This window comes from Lepisosteus platostomus, chromosome 4 (genome assembly GCF_059453375.1).
Source record: "Lepisosteus platostomus isolate fLepPlt1 chromosome 4, fLepPlt1.hap1, whole genome shotgun sequence".
Classification (NCBI taxonomy): Eukaryota; Metazoa; Chordata; class Actinopteri; order Semionotiformes; family Lepisosteidae; genus Lepisosteus; species Lepisosteus platostomus.
Genome location: NC_142614.1, coordinates 18,016,602 through 18,036,906, shown reverse-complemented (window position 1 = coordinate 18,036,906; position 20,305 = coordinate 18,016,602). Strand labels below are relative to the sequence as shown.

General features: G+C 38.9%; 3 protein-coding genes across 3 annotated transcripts; all 3 read right to left on the bottom strand.

Moving 5' to 3' along the window:
- Positions 1-582: 582 nt before the first annotated feature.
- LOC148672842 (uncharacterized) lies at positions 583-6,096 on the bottom strand. Its single transcript, XM_088628805.1, has 3 exons — positions 5,943-6,096; positions 5,536-5,605; positions 583-3,809 (listed from the first exon to the last, which is right to left on the bottom strand). The coding sequence occupies exons 2-3, from the start codon at positions 5,587-5,589 to the stop codon at positions 1,251-1,253; spliced, it is 2,613 nt and encodes an 870-aa protein (XP_088484931.1). The 5' UTR covers positions 5,590-5,605; positions 5,943-6,096; the 3' UTR covers positions 583-1,250.
- A 2,148-nt stretch (positions 6,097-8,244) lies between these two features.
- LOC148672841 (uncharacterized) lies at positions 8,245-13,327 on the bottom strand. The gene is made up of 3 exons (XM_088628804.1): positions 13,182-13,327; positions 12,910-12,979; positions 8,245-11,856 (listed from the first exon to the last, which is right to left on the bottom strand). The coding sequence occupies exons 1-3, from the start codon at positions 13,211-13,213 to the stop codon at positions 9,481-9,483; spliced, it is 2,478 nt and encodes an 825-aa protein (XP_088484930.1). The 5' UTR covers positions 13,214-13,327; the 3' UTR covers positions 8,245-9,480.
- Positions 13,328-15,750: 2,423 nt separating this feature from the next.
- On the bottom strand, positions 15,751-19,616 carry LOC148672840 (uncharacterized). The gene is made up of 4 exons (XM_088628803.1): positions 19,538-19,616; positions 19,361-19,429; positions 16,741-17,969; positions 15,751-16,679 (listed from the first exon to the last, which is right to left on the bottom strand). The coding sequence occupies exons 2-3, from the start codon at positions 19,412-19,414 to the stop codon at positions 16,773-16,775; spliced, it is 1,251 nt and encodes a 416-aa protein (XP_088484929.1). The 5' UTR covers positions 19,415-19,429; positions 19,538-19,616; the 3' UTR covers positions 15,751-16,679; positions 16,741-16,772.
- Between the last annotated feature and the right edge of the window lie 689 nt (positions 19,617-20,305).

Here is a 20,305-nt window from a genome sequence, read left to right as displayed (position 1 = left end):
ACAGCCAAAGAGACAGGAGGATGAGGAATAAAAAAGAGCCCTGACCAAAGAAAGCAACCACAGTAACCAAAGAAGAACCAGAAAGGTGACTGGAAAGAGGATAGAGAAAAGATAAAGTGCAAGGGACAGGAGTCGACAGGACAAAACCGAGCCATGGGTAAGGAGGTGTGGGGGCTATACAGACAGAGCCCTGGGATCCTAGGCAACAGAAACTGAGGCTGTTGAGGCATCTGCCAGGGGAACTGGAGAACAGGCAAGCAGACAGGATGGGGTCAAATAAGTAAATGCTAACATTTATATTATTTTATCCATAAAAGTGTCTTAATATATTCACTATAAAATGTGTATACATCTATATAATATGTATGTGTCAGTACCTAAGTACTAACTTGTCATGTGTCTGCTTAACATAGGTGTCATTATTTTGTATGAGAACATGGTAATTTTGTATTTTTTCAGCTTTTGTCTAGTAAAGACTAAATTAAAGAAGTCACACTTAACGCACACAATAATGTGTAGAGCTCTGGAGATTCTGGTTTTAACTATGAGAAGAAAAAGAGCACACACTGGCCTCCTGAGACATTTGGCTTGTTTCAAATATTTATTAGTTATTAAAGAGAGCAGGCACAACAGTTCAGTATTCATTAATGCATTTTCATATAAGTGTAATCAGGTTTAATGGTGGGGAAAAGAAGCCCTGACCAGTGAAGATTTGCAAACTATTTATTGCTGTTCTTTGTGATCTTTAAGTGCTTAAATGCAATTTAGTTTTTTTCAAATTGTAAATTCAAATGTATTAAATTATGGATTCATAATTGTATAACACCATTTTACAGCATTTTCAGAAGTAAAAAGTAATAACATAAGTAATGAAAAAACTCTTGCGAATTATAGATTGGAAATTATTAAGATCATCATGTTATTGTGTTTCTATATTTGCCTATAAGTAACTAGCACATTTAATAAAGTCAGCTTCAGTTTACAAAAAAATTCATTCAGCAAAGTAACCTTTAAAAAGTCCTTTAGTTTTTCAGTAAATCTTTTGTGTTGTCATGTATTTTTAGCTGTATTCTTATAGCTGTATATAACTTAGTAATATAGACGTAACACAAAGAAAGCAAGTATGAAGCAGTTTTAGCAAAGAATCCTCCAACATATTCAAGAGCCCAGATGCTGTTTCTTACACAACATACAGTGTTTTTGCCCTACGTTTAGTTCTGTTGCTTGTGTGCATGTTCTTTTCCCTAATATTATTTAGTCTTCTTTCTTCCTAAAGAAATGGCCAGTGGGTTTCTGGCATAAGCCTGTTTTGGAACCTGAGGAAATGTATCTTTCTTCAGAGCTGCAACCATATTCTCTGGTGTATTTGTCTTTTCAGGAATTGGTAAAAAGATCCCAGGAAAAATAAGAATATTAGGAGGTCCTGACTCTGCGTTGGATCCAGATACAGTACTTTCTTTTGTCGGAGTGGCAGCTGTGGCTGGCACAAGAGGTGTAGGTTTGGTTTCACCCATTCCTCCTGTGCCTACTGCTGTTCCCACTTCTGCTCCTGGAGCTGCTGCTCCTTGAGAGAGGAAGAAGGTTGCCATTCTCTGTCCACCAGATATCACCTCACCAGTCTGGAATCCAGAAGTCAAGGTGCTTTCTTGAGGGAAGATGAAAATGGGTTGTGAAGGAGGGCTTGGTGTTGGTGGTGGACTAGGTGGGCTGGAAGCAGGTGGGAAAATAAAGATTGGTGCCTGGTCACTTGTCTCTCCATTGTTGGATGATGAAAAGACATATATTGGGGGGATATCATCTCCTCTAGGCGGAGATGGGATAATTGAAGGAGAATCACTATCTGCCCCCGAGGGACAAGGGGTGTCTGCAGGAGGTGCAATGGGGGGTGGTGGAGGTTGCTCAGCAGGTGTGGGAAACCTTATCTCAGGAGTGGGGAGTGATTCTGATGGTTGTCTGGATTGTGAAGAAATTGTAGGTTGAAGGGGTACAAGACTGCTAGATTCAGAAGCAGAAGTGGAAGCAGCTGGGGCAGGAACTGTACCTGAGCCAGGAGCTGTTGGAAATGGTGGAAATATTATTATTGGAGGAGCTGGAGGAGGAGCTACTGGGACTGGCGGTTGAGGCCTAGGGGGAGAGGCTTGTGCGGGAGGAAAAAGAGGAAAAATAATAATTGGAGGTGATGGAGCTCCTGCACTATTGCCAGAAACATCTTGTCTTACAGTACCACCAGAGTATGTGGGGCCTGTGGGTGCAGGGCTTCCAGAGTACGTTGGGCCTGTGGGTGCAGGGCCTCCGGAGTACGTCGGGCCCGTGGGTGCAGGGCCACCTGAGTACGTCGGGCCCATGGGTGCAGGGCCTCCGGAGTACGTCGGGCCCATGGGTGCAGGGCCACCTGAGTAAATCGGGCCTGTGGGTGCTGGGCCTCCGGAGTACGTCGGGCCTGTGGGTGCAGGGCCACCTGAGTACGTTGGGCCTGTGGGTGCAGGGCCACCTGAGTATGTTGGGCCTGTGAATGCAGGGCCTCCAAAGTACGTCGGGCCTGTAGGTGCAGGGCCACCTGAGTACTTCGGGCCTGTGGGTCCAGGGCCACCTGGGTACGTTGGGCCTGTGGGTGCAGGGCCTCCAAAGTACGTCGGGCCTGTAGGTGCAGGGCCACCTGAGTACTTCGGGCCTGTGGGTGCAGGGCCACCTGAGTACGTTGGGCCTGTGGGTGCAGGGCCACCTGAGTACGTCGGGCCTGTGGGTGCAGGGCCACCTGAGTACGTCGGGCCTGTGGGTATAGGGCCACCTGAGTACGTCGGGCCTGTGGATGCAGGGCCACCTGAGTTTGTCGGGGCTGTGGGTGCAGGGCCTCCTGAGTTTGTCGGGGCTGTGGGTGCCGGGGCTCCGGCAGGACCAGCAGAGAAGGCTGGAAGTTTGGCTGCCGTCCCTGGAAATGGTGGACCAATGAGCATTCCTCTATAGAAAGCAGATGTTGTTGGAGCATAAGCAGGACCCAATATTGATGTCTGACCAAAGCCTGCAGTTGCAGGAATAAAGGGAAAAGACCTAACTGGAGGTTGAAATATGAAAATCTGTGGAGCAGAAGCAGGTGGTGACGAAACAGACGCAGGCAGAGAGGCTCCCTGAGCAACATTGGAAGAACTGGATGGAAGAGGCGGTGATGGAGAGGGGGGTGACACTGGGGCAGGGGGTGGGAAAATGAAAATGTTTGGTGGTGCAGGAGCAGCCGGAGCCGATGAAACTGCAGGGGGCTTAGCCGTGGCTGTTGGCATTGAGGGACTCAGACTGGGAGATGGACCTTTTTGTGGGGGAACAATGATAATATATGGGGAGTTACGAGAAGAGGTTCTTGTGGTACTACCTCCAAATGATCCAGCAGCTGGAGGCTGGAATTGAGGCAGAAGCATTGGTGACTGAGGGACTGTGGAACCTGCTGATAACGAAGGATTGGAAGCCCCTCGGAAACCCGCATTTGGACCAGTGAAGAATGGCATCTGTGGAAAGCCTGGCATGGCGGGCGGCTGGGGTGCTTGTGGAGCCTGTGGCCTCTGCTCTACAGGGGGCGAAGGAGGGGGTGGAAATATAAAGATGGGAGAAGTTGCTGGTGCTGCTGGGGGAGGGGCACCTGGTTTCGGGGGGGGTGGAGTGGGGGCAGGGGCAGTGGACGGCGACCCTGTGGGCTTCTTTTTCCTGATGATAAACACCGGAGGAAAGGGAGCTGTCTGAGTGGAGGGTTTACGGTTGGATGAAAGATGCCTCAGAGCTTTTTGAAGTCTTGAGCTTTTGTTGTGCTGGTCCTTCAAGCCCTGCATAAAAAGGAGAACGGTCTGTGTGTGCACCCCAAAATTAATATTCTTAAAGCCATTGGAGCAAAGTCCCTAAATCTTTCAAGCACCTTAAGACAGATATCATTTTAGAACTACTTAATATATACCATATTTTGACATGTAATACTAAAACATTCAGGAATTTCTATAGAAACATTATATGAATATATTTCAGTTTATTTTAATGGAATTTCAAGAAAATTGAGAATATTCACTTCACTCAACAAAATCATGGAAAGAGCAATTGCAAACCAAAAGGAATCAGAGTTTGTTAGTTATATTGACAACTGAGATGAGTTGCCATTATACAGTAACTATATGAAGTACTATCACTGTGGCTCTAACACTTGATCTTCGAAAAGATATAAGACGGAGTTTCCAAGCCTAGGTCCTGGTGGCTCAAGTGTCTGCTGTTTTTTTTTTTGTGTTTCACCTAAATTCTTGAAAATGTCAATAAATTGTATTCAGTTCTGAAACTGTTAGATTTTCCCAGAAATATTTTAAATTAGCTGGCCAATTCTGGGTTATGCAGTCCTGGGTTTGGCATTATATTGAATTAATTGGTCAAAAGCAAAAAAAAATAAAAGCTTTCTGTTAATTGTTCCTGCAGTTATCACAAAAATGTTGTGAAATAGAACACTAGCTATTTATTTACAGTAAAACGTTCTTACAAAATATATGAAAATATATATGAAAACCAGAGGCATAATACTTTTCTGGGGTAAACTAATTTCTATTGATAATGCTGGAATCACACTCTTTAAACACAACATGTGATTATCTTTATGCTTTAACTTACTAATGTATGCTATTGTTCAGCAAGGCATTCTTGAACTCAATTAAGAAGTATGTAAGTACCATGGCAATGTCCAATCTTGTTGAATAATTTAAATCATTACTCTAGGGCAAAAAATCTAGACTGATTCATACATCTTGATTGCAGTGGGCAGAGGGTGTTCTCGTGGCTGTAAATGATTTTGCCAGCAAGTGTAGACAAGAGTTTACCCAAACATTTAGTATAACATCAAGTAAATGAGAATGGCTTGTCACATTGTTCTTTACAACTTATTTGCAGCACTTCTGCTTTGACTTTAGAACATGCTGATACACAACTTTAACAGTCCAATATTTTGTTCTCTACACCAACATTTTCCCTCCTGTCTGAGTGATGACAGAAACACATCATAGTAATGTAGTTTTTACGGGTTTGGAGAGAGATGAAAGAAACATTTGAACATAAATCAAACTGGTACATTAGAGCAAATTATGTGGCAGCTAAACAGTCATATTCACAGTTCATATCAACAGTGTACACTGCAATTTTCTTTTATTTTTGTCTAGAATACCATTCTGTGTGTGAAGATCCTTAACTGTAAATCTGTTGAGTTTAAAGCATAAATGAGTAAATAATTGAAATGAACAATAACTAAGTTGTAATGCCTTTACCTATTAGTAGACAGATACAATTTTGTAATGTGTATTGATTGATCTTCCAGAAAAAAGACTGGAAAAATATTATGAACAATATACAGATTGATCAATGCAGAATTAGGTTGCATTGATAAATGAATAAATAATTATGCAATGCATTCCCTCATATCAAAATCATATAAGATTAAAATTTGATTATGATGCAATATGATTTATTGTGTAATGTATATATTTCATAATAACACTAACAGCAATAATAAAATATTTTGCTTACCAGAACACTGGGAACTATGCCACAGAGGCAGAAGAAAATAATTAAATTATTCATTCTTCTGTTACTGGGTCTATAAATTAACACAAGAAAATGTTGTAACATCATGAATAATTATATCACAAATCAGCTGTGTGAAAGCATTCTTCATTTCCAAATAAATGCATTCCATAGATTAGCTGGATAATTACATAAGTGTATGTACTTCACATATTTAAGATGAAAATAATTGTCAGTATCATTATTAAATAATATGTATATGGAAATTAATTAATCAATAATACTAACATAGAGCCCGAAAACAGTAGTAACATTTTTTTTTATTTTATGAAACTGTACTAAGTTAATAAAATAAATATAATCTAAATAAACATTAATACATAAAAAGTATTTTTCATTTAAAGTATTACCTTTATTTGGTGACAGAAGAAGTAGGCACTGTCTTTCAGGACAGTGAAAATTCACAAACTTCTTTCAGTTCAAAGTTATGCATGTCTTGAATGTGAAAGCAGACGTTCTGGTAATGTATGGCAAATGAACACATCTGGGATAGTAGGTGTGACTATAACTCCTTGCTTCCTTTTTTAATTACCCAAATATGAATTCCTGCCATATGAAGTAGCACATTACATAGTTAGTCTATCTGATGCTGCATTGAATACTTCAGAGAACGGTTGATGAACACATTATATTCACCTTTAAATGTCTCCAGAAAACTTTTCTGAAGTACCTTTTTCAACTCCTTACTCAAAACTTTTTCTTCTTTGTCACATGAATGCAAATTCACCCAATTACCAAAAAGTAGCTTGGGTTAAAGACATACATGTTATAGTTGATATTCTTGGATAAAAAACACTTTTTCACAAAACTTTTTGTTTTTACTGTTAAAATAAACTTCTCAGTTTCATGTGTATTTAAATTTTCTTGTCTCATTCTGCCTTTCAATTATGGAAAACAATTTTACTGATCATACAGTAGTATAATACTGATCATACAGATAGTAGTAATAAAAGATATCCTATTTTAATTTTTTGAGAGGATGCCATGCTCTCATACTACCATTCATCCATCCATGTGGAATACAACCTGGAGAGGATCACAGAGTCAATCACAGAGTACACACCGACGCAGACACAATTTTAATTATACTACCATTACTTTAAAAAAGACTTTAGATATTCTGTTTGTTTTTTTTCCTGATGTAGAGCCACTTGTCTTGTGAGCTTGCATTCCTGTGTTAACCTGAAGAGTGAGTGACGGCTCCCTTCTGTACACAAAGGTTGTGGTGTTTACATTCTGGCATCTTGTTGTAGTCAGGATACTGCTGTTTTTTCCAAGTTACATGTTCATAAATAATGACATGGACAGAATAATAGTTGATGCATTATGGAATTATGTACAGTATCAGAATACTTAATCATTCCGATCATCAGATCAGTTTGGACCTAAACACAATCATAAATGATTACATAATATAATGTACACTGCTTTGTCCCGTATTATTTTTATTTGAAGCCTCAGTTTTATAGCTGTTTCTTTTATTTGTATATACTGTATAGCGAACCAGCAATGAGCAACATTTTTAAAGTGTTTTAATTGTCATCTAGCAATGAGCTTTTTACTTAATTTTCACTAACTCAAGTTCAAATGCGTACCGTTATTATGCCAATGATTATTATTGTTAAAATAATAAACAAAGAAGATGCCCACTATTAAAAATTGTGTAAAAAACTTCAGAAAAAATGAGCAGTGAACAGTACATAGTGTTCTACATTAAAAAGTAAAGTAATATGGTAAACTGCAACAGAAACCAGCATGGAAAGGCGTGTGTTGGGTGAAATGGGCTAGTTATTATATGAATGCATTATAAAACAAACAGGACCTTGTGGTATTATTGAAAGAGCCATGAGACAACAGTGTGAGCAGTGGTTAGGTTTAGGTTTTGGACCGTTAGGCTGTGGGGTCAAATCCCAGGTCAGAGACTGCTTGTGCAAGGCACTTCAACTTAACAGTTCCGGCAAAATACCCAGCTGTATAAATGGGCAAAATGTAAAACACTCTGGATTAAAGCATCAGCCAAATAAATTAGTTAGCAAAGGTATGAGATGTCAATGATCTGGACACAAAGCAATAGAATGGATTGAATTTACTTAATATTAGGAAATTCTGAAGTAGATCCCAGGAGATGGGAAAGACTAACAGCAAAGTCTCAGGAAACAAGAGAAGATGGAATGAAGATGTTGTGTGGAAATGATGTGAAGGGGAAGGTCAGCAGAGGCAAATGTCTTTGACAAGCCTTTATCTAGCAGTGCACCAATGGGGATGATGGCAATGAAATAAAATGGCGATGGGCACTATCTTTGATAGCTGCAGGTCTTACTAATGATCTGCATGAGCAGAAGGGACTTCTCTCATTTGTAACATTTTTTATGTTCTTAACAGTTTTCATTAGAAAATACGTTTGACAGTCATTGATGATTTGGGGATATGAAAAAATTAAAAAATAAAATGAAAGTCCTGAAGGTTTGGTAATGAGCACCAGTAAATATATCATGTTAAATGAATAACACTACTGTGAAGAATTTAGGCTATTCTCCCTTTTATTTGGATGCAGATTAATTACAAAACTTCATATATAAAAAATAATAATAAATGACTTATTTGAATATTGATTATTTTGTATAACAAAAACACAGTAACCAAACCAGCAAATTAACTTTTTGAGTATTTTATTGAGTTATTTGTTGCATTTAAAGAAAATGAACAATAGTCAGGTCTCAAAAATATTTAAGTGAAAAACCTTCAGAAATTGATTTGGCAAATATAAGTTTAAAATCAATATACTTTTGGATAGCTCATTTACAAAAATGGACACTGCAGTAATAAACAAGCATGAAATCATTTAATTCTAAAGACATTTTTCTAATGTTTAGGAAAGGAAAAAGCTTTTTATCTTTCTTTTTTCGTATTTGCTGAAGATCATATCTGCTGTAATGTATAAATTGTTCCAGTTTACCATTTGTTTTGTTAATATTATGTATGATAATACTGAACAAAAAAAAAACATTCAAATTAATCTGAATGCACAGGTTGCTAATTTAAAAGTTTTGAAAGTATAGTGTTGTGTCTTTGGACACCCAATCATATACTGTACGAATGCTGTGCAACGTTTTGTTCATTAATGTACTTTGCTTGACATAAGACTGGAAATACACAAACAAATACACAACTTCATTCAAACTGCCATGTCATGATGTTTTGTCAGAGGTGGACTGCAAGGAATGCTAAAACTCAGTTATTTTATCTATCATTAAACTCAGTTTTAATAGTGCAGATGTCTCAAATAGAAAACTTAAAAATACATTGGAAGTAATCTTATATAAGTCAAATTGAATGATAGCAGCATTTCTTTAAAATTCCATTGTGTTGTCTGCATCCATCTAATTTGTTTAAAATACAGGTTGACTTGGAACCATTCTCTTAGTTCTTCGGTAGATATAAGGTCTTCTGTTCAGCATGTCACCTGTTCTTCTAGATACCGTGGCAGTTGGTTTTCTGATGGAAAACTTGGGGACAGACCTTGCTTTTTCATTCTTAAAAGTCAATTCCAGGGGACCTGGAGATAAATTGTTCATGGGAACTGGCGAGAAGGCTCCTGGGTAGATGAGAACTGGACCTGCTGCTCCATTTCCTGTGATTCCAGAGGTGGGCACTGGCTGTTCTCCTGGCTGCTTGGGATCACCACCAGGCACTGAAGAAGAAAATGCTCCTGGTGTAAAAACAAGACAACCTCCAAAGGCTGTCTCTGTAGCTGTATCACCTCATACTGCCGCTTTGGGGAAAATGAAAAGTGGGCCTTCCTGACCTATAAATGAAGAAGCACCAGAGGGAGAGGCAGAAGATGAATCGGGGGCTGGAGGGAATATGAAAAATGAGCTGAGAAGGGGGTTATAGAGCTGAAGCAGGTGATGGACTGGGTGGGCTGGGGGCAGGTGGAAAAATGAAGAGGGGCGACTGATCACCTGACTGCCCATTGTTCGAAGGTGGAAACACAAAGACTGGGGAAAGATTATCTTCCCATATTGAAGGATCAGATGAAGGAAAGTTTCCAGGCTGGTCTGGAATTGTTTCACAGGGGGCTTCAGCAGGATCCACAGCTGTAGGGCCTAATTCTGGATTCACTGGCTTGTACCCTAAATGGATGGATGGACCTGTGGATGGGAGTGAACCCTGGCCTGCAGAGATGGGTGGTAATTGCCCAGAAGAAGTTAAAGGGCCTTTGTCTGGAGGTGGTGATGGTAGTGGTGAAGGTGACTGGTTGGATCCTTGAGGGAGCGAGACAGGAGCAGAACCAGAAACAACAGGTGGTGAAGGAGCCTGGGCTGATGGAAATGATGAAAATATTATTATTGGAGAAGCTGGAGCTGGAGGGGCAGGAGGAGCCGGTGCCGGTTCAGGCTCAACAGAACCATCTTGAGGGGGATAAAAAGGTGAAAATATTATAATTGGAGGTGATGGAGCTGGAGCACTTCGAGTGCCAGGACCAGCTTGCCTACTAGAGAATGCAGGACCCGTTGGTCCTCCACTGGGGAATAGCGGGCCAATGGGAGGTGCTCCAGGGAGTACTGGGCCTGGGGGCCCAACAGTACTAGGCAATGTAGGGACAGTACCAGGAAGTGTTGGGCCTGTGGGTATTCCTCCAGGAGTTGATGGACCTGTGGATGCTGGACCAATGGGAATTCCAGGAATTACTGGGTCTACATGTCCAGCATTGGGCACTTTTGGACTGATTGGATCAGGACCACTTAATACAGGACCTGTGGGTCTCCCAGGATCAGGAATTATTGGAGCTGTAGGTGGACCTGTGGGTCCAGTAGTTCCAGGTAGAAATGGAGAAGTGGGTACAGACATGCTAGGGAGTGTTGGGCCTGTGGGAATTGTTCCTGGCAATGTTGGGCTTATAGGTTTAGTGCCAGAGAATCCAGGAAAAGGTGGAAATATGGGTATTCCCCCATAAAATATAGGATCTCCTGAAGGCATAAGTGGGTCTCTGGCTGGGATTTCTAGAACAGAAGGAGGAGGTGGGAAAATGAATATCTGTGGGGGAGGTGCAGGTGCTGGTATGACAGAGGCTGGAAAAGGGGGCCCCTGCGCATCACCAGAAGTGGGTGCAGGTGGTGAAGAAGCTGACAAATCAGGAGCTGAAGCTGGAGGCGGGAAGATAAAAATATTTGGTGATGCGGGAAGAGAAGGAGATGGTGATGGTTCTGTGGTCTCTGGAACGGAAGGAGCCGGGGCAGGGGAAGGTTCTGGGGATGGGGGGAAAAGGATAAAAACTGGAAGAGAAGGATAGCTTTGTGAAGGATGTTTTGGAACAGCAATTGGTGGCTTTGGTATTGGTTGTGGCCTTGGTAGTGATGGCTGTTGTGGAGGCACCGGTGGTGGCAGAGGCTGGGGCGGTGGCTGTTGTGGTGGCAGCAGTGGTGGCTGAGGCTGGGGCGGTGGTTGTTGTGGAGGCAGTGGCTGAGGCGGTGGCGGGGGAAATATAAAAATAGGTGGCGGAGGTGGTGGAGGAACCTTTGCAGGAGCTTCTGCAGGAGGAGGTGGGGGAGGAGCAGGCTGAGCTGGAGGCAGAGAAGCTGGAGGAAAGAGGAAGATTGGAGGTGGGGGAGCCAGAGGAGGTAGTTGTACAGGGGCAGGTGGTTGTGTCACAGTCCGTGGTTTAGTTTTTCGTTTGAAGATGAAGACTGATGGAGCTGGGGAAGGAGCACGAACTCCCCATGTATGTGGCTCAGCTGGACTATAGGAAGGGACAAGAGCAGGTTGTGAATGGACAACAGGTGCCGGCGGGGGAAATATGAATACTGGCGGAACAGGGGGAGAAGAAATAGTTGCCGTAGCGGTGTTGCGTTGAGCAGGGGCAGATGTGCGTCTTGAAGGTCGGGAGGGAGGGGGGAAAATAAAAACTGGTGGTCCTGCAGCAGGTGCTGGAAGAGAAGTGCTGACCACAGGCTGTACTGGTGCTTGAGGGACCTGAGGCTTCTCTGTCCCAGTTTGGGATGGGAAAGAGGGAGAAGCCACAGACGGGATGATAAAAAGTGGTCTGGAGGAAGAAGGCTGGGAGGCTGCTGGTGCAGAAGGTACTGAACTCCCACTAGGTGGTTTGGTCACTCCACGTGGAGGGGATGCTTTCCTGGGCTGAATCACAAACACTGAAGGATAAGGTGCACGAGGAGCATTTAGAAAAGAGGGCTTGAGGCTTGACAACTTGGATCTCAAAACTCTTTGAACATCTGGAACTGTTCTATATTTTCCATCCAAACACTAAATTAAAAAAGTAAATATAGCAATAAACAGACATTTAAAATGGAAAAGAGACAAAAAAAAAGAAAAGAAAATTAATAGAACACAAAAAGTACACTTAGCCACAGTTCTCATACAGAAGTTTAATTTTGTACTATTTTTTTTCTGAATAAAGTCACCCACTTAGAGGTAGTTTTGATATGTTAGTTAATCCCTTAATTATGGAGTAATTAATTAATAGATGCAGTGGTGTATCTGACTGAAACCCTTGAATTTGTGCAGAATTTTATCTAATTTCCCTCAGCTAGGAATTTAATCTTCCTTGTCAATCTGCCTAATAATTTTTTAGGCAAGGAGGAGGTCTTTTGCTATCAGATCAATATGACAATAAGACCATCAATGCTAAGAATATTGAGGAAGCCTTAAAGTCAATCATGATATTTAGTCTTTAGTTTTAGTTGTACTTTGTAATTAAGCCTTGTTAACGTGCATGCTATTATTTACAGATGAAGAAACCCCCATACACACCCTACACTCTTTTAAACAACATTAAAAATGAAAAATAAAATAGCTAATAAAATAACTAAAACTAATTACTGTATATGTAATTCAAAATAACAAACAAATAAAATAAGGTTAAAAATACTTTAAATGTACAGCATATTGTATAATGTGAAAGAACGTTTAAGAACTTTTAACATTTACAATGTAAAATTCACTTCTCGTGTTTTAATGGAACTAATTGATTTCAACATTTGATATTTGAAATACTGAAACTAAAGACCCTTTAGGTCTCTTTATGGATTATTTCTCCATTGTTTTATTGATGTACCTTTTTCCAAGCTTCCTTGTACTATTACTTCTTTAACTGTAACAATTAAAAACATCTGACTTAAATTTCCCTGTTAACCATATAATTAGTACATCAAATGTACACTAAAAGGGTATTTCTTATATTTCTAAAAACAATGAATATGAATTATAATGATTAATTTTAGAATTTGTCATTTTCTATATGATAATATAATAGTTATATACTCTATATATGATAAAAAGTTTTGATGTATCACTCACCTTGGCCCTGTGGAATATGCCAAAAAAGCAAAGAAAAATAACGAGGCTCTTCATGTTGCAATAAGCACACCTGCACATCAGCAGAAATAAGTAATGTTACCAACTAAGCAAAATGCATTAGAAAACGTTCACCGAGACAGAGGATGAGACAATTTGAAATGCTCTAAAGCAGTTCTGCACTAATGTAAACATAATGGTGTGGTAATAAACCATATTACATTTATGTATTAATGATTGCATTTACATTTATAAGCTTATTATGTAAAAATTACCTTTGAGTGGCTGAAGAAAAGGAATCATTCATACACTGGAGGGATTAGTTTCCTTTGCTCTGCTCAGTTCTGTGTACGCTCAGAAATTTAAAGCACCCTTTTGGAATTAGTATAACCACTGAACACAATTTGGTAAGGTAGGTGTGATTTCTACCTGTTTCAATCTGCTGTATAATATAATTATGCTTGTATAATAAGTGGCCAGTGATGAATTCCAAAAACAGTGACTCATTAATTTTATGTTTTACTGGCCCAAAGATAATTATGATTATAATTCTAGGACAGATAGGTCACAAACATGTGAATGTTTGTTTTGAAAGAGCCTTTCTAGTCAGGTGAAAAGCTTTAGGCATAGCCCATGGACAGGTTTCACTTTTATCTGTTGAGAAATAATGTGGAAAAACAGTACTTTCTAAATTTCATGTTATTGTGGGGTTTGATTACCCTAACTTTTAATATAACGTCAACCCCAATGTAGTCTGCAATACAATCAATGATCAGACAACACAAATCAAAATGAATTACAGATAGGTTCATGACAGGGAACAGAAGTAATTCCTTAAAAGAAAGCATTTTAGATTCCAAATCATATGTTTTGCTTCTTCTCATGTACACAGCATGCTTGTTTTCACGGTTCAGTAGAAGAGCTCAGCTTTACAATGTGAGCAAGCAGAATCAAAGCACAATGAATGTCTTTCATTGTAAACTTTTATTTAATCATTCTTTTTCAAAACTTTGTACACAAATTGGCATGCAATCAAAATTATTTTGTATATGCAGAAACATGTTTATAGGATGTGCATATTATCAAAAGTGTCTGATTTTACTTCTTGTCTTTCTATTTCACCTCTGCAGAGTTAATCCATTCATTTAAAATTTTCCTCTATCTCAATCTTTTTCAATCATATATGGAAAAACTTAATTTTCTCATTGAGAGTTTGAGAAAAAATGCTGTGTTTTTTTTAATTAGATCTATAGACAGTTGCTTAAGGCAATACAAATGCAAAAATTAAAAGGCATAAAAATATAAACCTTTGGACACCTTGTGGATTTGTCAAAAGGTGAAAAAGTTTAAACTTTAGTTAAATACAATGAAGATTATAAAATAAAATTCATATACAATTACTGTATTTATGACTGGTTTGAAACTCACTTATCCATGTGTGCAATAATTACAATAGTTTTATGTTATTAAATAGATTTAATAAACAGAAAATATGTAATGCTTCATGCCACATGGTTTACTCAATACAAAATAAGACCATGGATAAATATCATCTTCACTTTGCATGTTATTAGATTACAGATAGATTATTACAGATAGATTCACCACTTAAAATGCATTTTATGTTCATGTTAATAATTTGTGTTTCATGAAAAATGACCTCAAATAGTACATGGAGCATGTTTCCAGTCCTACTTATTTGAAAGAATGTCTGAATTGTCTGCCTAATGTATTTTCGTAAGTGTTCTAAAACACATCTGTTTAATTGTCTGAGCATTTCTGTGGTATATGTATCCATATTGGTCATACAAAACATTTGTTTAATTTTATATGCCCTCAGGTGTAACACAAAATGTGACATCTACGTAGTGTGAGGAGAGGTCCTCTGACAGGTCACCCTTGCTCTAAGGCCAGCAGCATGGAGCCTCAGAGTCCTGTCACTGATGAGGGCATTGTCTGCTGGCAGTTTCAGCAGCAGTACGGGTGGAAGATCTGAAAAGATCTCTCAGATGGACCAGTCTGATGTGACAGACCTACTCTGGTGTGTTCACTCGAGGGTGCCCAGATCTTGGAAGGTCATCTGTCCTTTCGGTCTGCTGAAACCTCCTCTGCAGTCAGGACACAGTGGAGTGGCTTACTCCATAGTGTCTGGCAATGCTGGCACATGACATGCCTTCCTGCAGCAGGCCAATGGCCCTCTCTTTTGCTTCTGGTGACATTTGAGGCATTATGGAATGCACAGAAAACTGACTAAGTGTGGCTATTTTTTGCAGTGACCTTAGCTTTGAATTAAGGCCTTTTTAAAGGTGACTTGATCAGGCATTGTTTCACTTGGATCTCATTGGGTAAAAGTTCACCTAACGAGCTTTCATGTGATTGGCAAGTTGCAATGCCTCACTGCACAAGCTGTATTGCTGGTCAGAGGGCTTAAAACAAATTTACAACTTTTTGTGAAAGTACATAGGCTATAACTACAGTATTCTCATTCCAGGAAATTTTGCGTTTCTTTTTTCCATTAGTATATTTTCTCTGGACACCATACTGTAAATGCTCACTGTTGAAGGATGATTTGGATGCACATTAGGTAATAATATAAACTGTGCAGTGGCTTAATGTGTTATAAATTTCATATGGATTTTAGTCTGGGTTGGTAAAAGTAAATTTGTTTTAAGCCAAAATGTGCAAAAAAGAAGAAAACTGGGAATATGTATTAGTAATAATATTAGTTTAATTGTGCATAAAGTCTTTAACCAAATTATTTCAAATGTTAGGAAATTCAGATTTGCACAGACAGAAAAACCTCACCCCTATTTGGATCAGACCTTAGACAATAATTGATGCTCGTTTACTTTGGAATTTTCATTGATTTTATTTCTTTTTATGTTATGACATTTTTTTATATGAACACTGAATAAGCGACCCCCACCATAAGGTTTTGAAGCTTTGTATTTTAAACTTTGCATTACATGACAAGCAACAATACATTTGGTTACATACAGTAGGCTTTTAAGACACATAGTGTATAATATTTTTATATACTCATAAGATATTAAACCAATGTTTCAAAAGACCTGTAGATAAGCAAATGGTCACCTTTGTGATACAAGTAGAAAGAAAGTATATTTTCATGGGTACATATTTATCTAGAGAGTGATTCTCAGACAGGCATTGACAACCCTAAGGTGTCCAAAAAGATTGCATAGGAGAAACCCAAAACCCAACACTGAAAGTTTTGCAGTGAAAGCAGTGAAAGCAGCCGATAATGCTGTACTATGGTACATTCCACTACCGTTAACTTTTGAACTAATTTTTTTTTTAAAGATCTGTGGTCTTTGCTGAGACTGATCTCTTGAAAAAAACTAGATAACTGCCACAAAAATAGGGAATTCCTTTGTATGTTCTACCTACTGTGTGCAATATTTAAGGCGATTTTACGAAAAATAATGAAAGTTGTGAAAAATGAAAAGTATTACTTGTGCTTTGTTTCCTAGTTAGTTTCTATTACAAGTTAGCTTGTTAATTATTCATTGGTTAAACATCACTACTGTATAATAATGTTGCTTATATATTTTGTATACAACTGGGACATCAAACAGTTCCTAGCTTGGATACTTTGTTCATGGTGTCAGATTAATATTGAAATCGATTTATATTTTAATCTGTCGATCTACTCCTTTTTGTGATTATGTGAGCTATTATTGGAGTGCAACTGTTGATAATGTCATAATCATGAGATCATACTGCAGCCAAGGACACAAGTATATGAAAATGAAGGACAGAAGAGCCTTTTTGGGGTGAGACACATTTGTATATTTGAAGACAAAGCAATCACTACACTATTCAAGGGGAAATATTTTGCTATTTCTTTAGAATTGGTCTCCTCTAGGAGGTTGCTCTGGTGCCTTGGTTGTATCTGGTGCCTTGGTCGTATCAGGTGCCTTGGTTGTATCTGGTGCCATGGTCGTGTCAGGTGCCTTGGTTGTATCTGGTGCCTTGGTTGTATCTGGTGCCTTGGTTGTGTCAGGTGCCTTGGTTGTATCTGGTGCCTTGGTCGTGTCAGGTGCCTTGGTTGTATCTGGTGCCTTGGTTGTATCTGGTGCCTTGGTTGTGTCAGGTGCCTTGGTTGTACCTGGTGCCTTGGTTGTGTCAGGTGCCTTGGTTGTATCTGGTGCCTTTGTTGTATCTGGTGCCTTGGTTGTGTCAGGTGCCTTGGTTGTACCTGGTGCCTTTGTTGTGTCAGGTGCCTTGGTTGTACCAGGGGCTTTTGTTGTCTTTGGGGCTTGGGTTGTTTTGGGGGCAGAGGTGTCCTTATCACTCCCACCTCCATTTGGCAAATCTCCCGGTAAGAATGTAGGGACTACCAAAATGGTGGGGAGGGCAGGTGACGGTGCTGGTGCAATTGCACCAGTACCTGGGACTCGGGGAGGATTGGGCGATACTTCATCCTTTGGAACCATACCCATACCAGCACTAGGAGAAACTCCTTGGGCCACTCCGGTGCCAGTGGAGGGGGCTGAAAGGATGACAAATGGTAACAAAGAACGACCATTTGGTGAAGGAGGAAATATGAATATGGGCTGACGAGAGGATGGAGGAGAAGGCCTGGGGGGTTGTGGTGGAGGAGGAGGGGGAGAGGCAAAAATGTATATGGGAGGGGAAGGCTTGGCAGAAACACTTGGTGACTGATTTGGAGGGGGAAATATAAAAACTGGTTGAGCTTTAGGCGCACCAGAAGCAGAACGTTGAGGCAGCGGTGGGATATAGAAAATTGGTGGCGGACGAGGAGGGGGTGGGACAGGTGCACGGGGAGGGGGAGGGAATACAAAGATAGGGGGGAATCTTCTGGAGCTTGTAGAAGATGCTACCTGTACGGGGGGAGGTGGTTGCACTGGTTGACCTGCAGGAGAGAAGCAAGGAGCTGGAGGTCCAGCAAAGGTTTGGGGCGCTGGTGCCACCTGGTTGGAAACTGTAGGATGAGAGAACCAGAATGGTTGATTCATCCTCAGACGTTGATTACCAGGCACTCTCTGAAAATAAAACATCCTTGCAGGTCTAATTTGTCTCTGTGGGAAAAATAAACAAGAACAAACATCATGGACAAAATTCTAAAATGATTTTAAAGTCACCTGGCCTGTTTCAACGGAGTGTATTATGAAAACTGCATGCCACTTTCCCACGGACAAAGCCCATGGACACTAAGCAGTGTTAGGTTAGACTGAAAGAATGAAGAAATTCAGAAAGAATAGGAAGGTAAGGTAGGATAGGTCAGAAAGAATAGGAAGAATTAGACAGCAAGAATTAGAAGATGAATATAGTAATAATTCTTCATAAGAATTAGGAAGACTATTACTCATTTGCATGTGTACCAGTTTTCACTCGTGTTATAGTTTGCACAATGCAATGCAAAGAAATGTCAGTTACTTCCTCTGTGATCCTTTTTCTGCAGCCCTCCAATATTCCCATTTCACTTTGTTTCATCCAATGTGTGTGTAGGCCTGGCATCACACCTTCCAGACACCACACACCAATAACATTTACTGTATTTGACACAGTCTGGACTCCTAGAATAGAATTTCAGTGGCAACTTCAATCATCTCTATCAACTACAAGTGTATCTCTTCCAAGAACTCGAATAAAATGCCATATATTCCTTTTTGCTCATGGTGTCAAAACCATTTGTCAAAAAGCTTGAGTGAACCACAGCAAATGAACAACAGCTCGAACTTATATCATTCTTAATAAAAGTTTTAAGTAGTATCTTCAATCAACAGCCATAAAGACAATTCTTTCAGTATTTATTTCGGTAAGCAAAACAGTTTTGCTTTTCTGAAAAGAAAAGTTTTATTTTAAGATTATTTTAATAGAGAATTTTAATATTAGAATTTCTAATCAACATACATTTGGATATTATGCACCACTTTTGACAAATTGTTGCTTTCAATATAGTAATAGTAATGATATAGCTGTAGTAATCTAGCTTTGCACTTAATTAATAAACTTATGAAATAAATATTTTTCATTATTTATTCATCAATATTTCTTTCTCGTTTTATTAGAATCACAAGTTTAATTTTTTATTAAACAGAATTTTGCATTTACAAAATATTGTATGAATGCATTATTTAATTCCCAAAATATGAATTGATTTAAAGCAGATTAGGTTATTTTACATTTTAACAGTGCAGGAAAAATAAGTGTTTTCTAACATACACAAATTTAGTTACAAGACATTAATTCTGTTTCATTTTCTAAATGAACTGCAAAGCAGTGTGTATTAGACATTTATAGACAAAATGAAATCTAAAAAAAATATGTAATATTGATATATTAATAAAGGTGTCATTAATAGTATATGTAACATATATCAGGAAATAAATATCTTGTTATTGCATTAATATGCACCATGCATTGTAATATTTGTAAAATATATGGAAAACAATTACTGTATACTTACGTTAGCTGCGCATACTGCCTCCAGAATACAGAGAAGTAAGATAAAATTCTTCATTTCTGTAGTTTTTATCTACAAATTAAAAAACTATATTTTATTAACCATTCATTACACAAACAATATATGAACATAAAAGTTTACTTATGCTGTATGTGATACTGTTATAAGAAATAACATTACCTTTCATCACATATACTTAGAGGTGAAAAAAATACATAACATAGTTTTCGTCCCATGCTTATAAAGGCCTTAGGCCTCATATATAAGTTTCAACACATGAAAAACATTTTTTTTAACAGTTGCCACAAATGGCCTGTAGGTGTTAACCATTGAAAAATGTCTTTGGGTTATAAATTCATTACACAATATAATTCTTTTTCTTTGTGATCCTGCAACATGTTGTGACACATTTCACACTCTCCTTGTGTTCTGCAGTGATGTTACAGAAATGTATGTAAATTTAGGTACAAAGTAGTTGTAATGACTTTAGTCCTTTAGTTAAAAAAACTTTAGAGACACTGTAGGTGTTCTTAAATCTTTTTGTTTTTTTGGTTGTCAGTGCAAGTCTCTAATGGTATCACATTCCAAATGAATTTTATTCTCCTCACTTGTTGATGCTCTATACAAAGACTTTCCACACAATGTGTTTACCATAACACAAAATGCAAAGACATTGCATCTAGGAAGCTACAGTGAAGCTGGATCATCATAGTGTATTTTCATTTTTCCAAAACTCAAGACAGTTTTTCTAGATCTGCACCTGCTTTTACCTATCCAGTAGTTTCTCTCACTAATTTCTGTTGCTTTGTACATATTAGTGAAATATATAATAACATTTAAAACGACACAGTGTCACACTTCATCACACTTAACTAATTGAGCAAAATGCAACATATTCTAACATATAAATGAAAAATAACAACAGTAGTATTTTGCATCCTTGTTCAA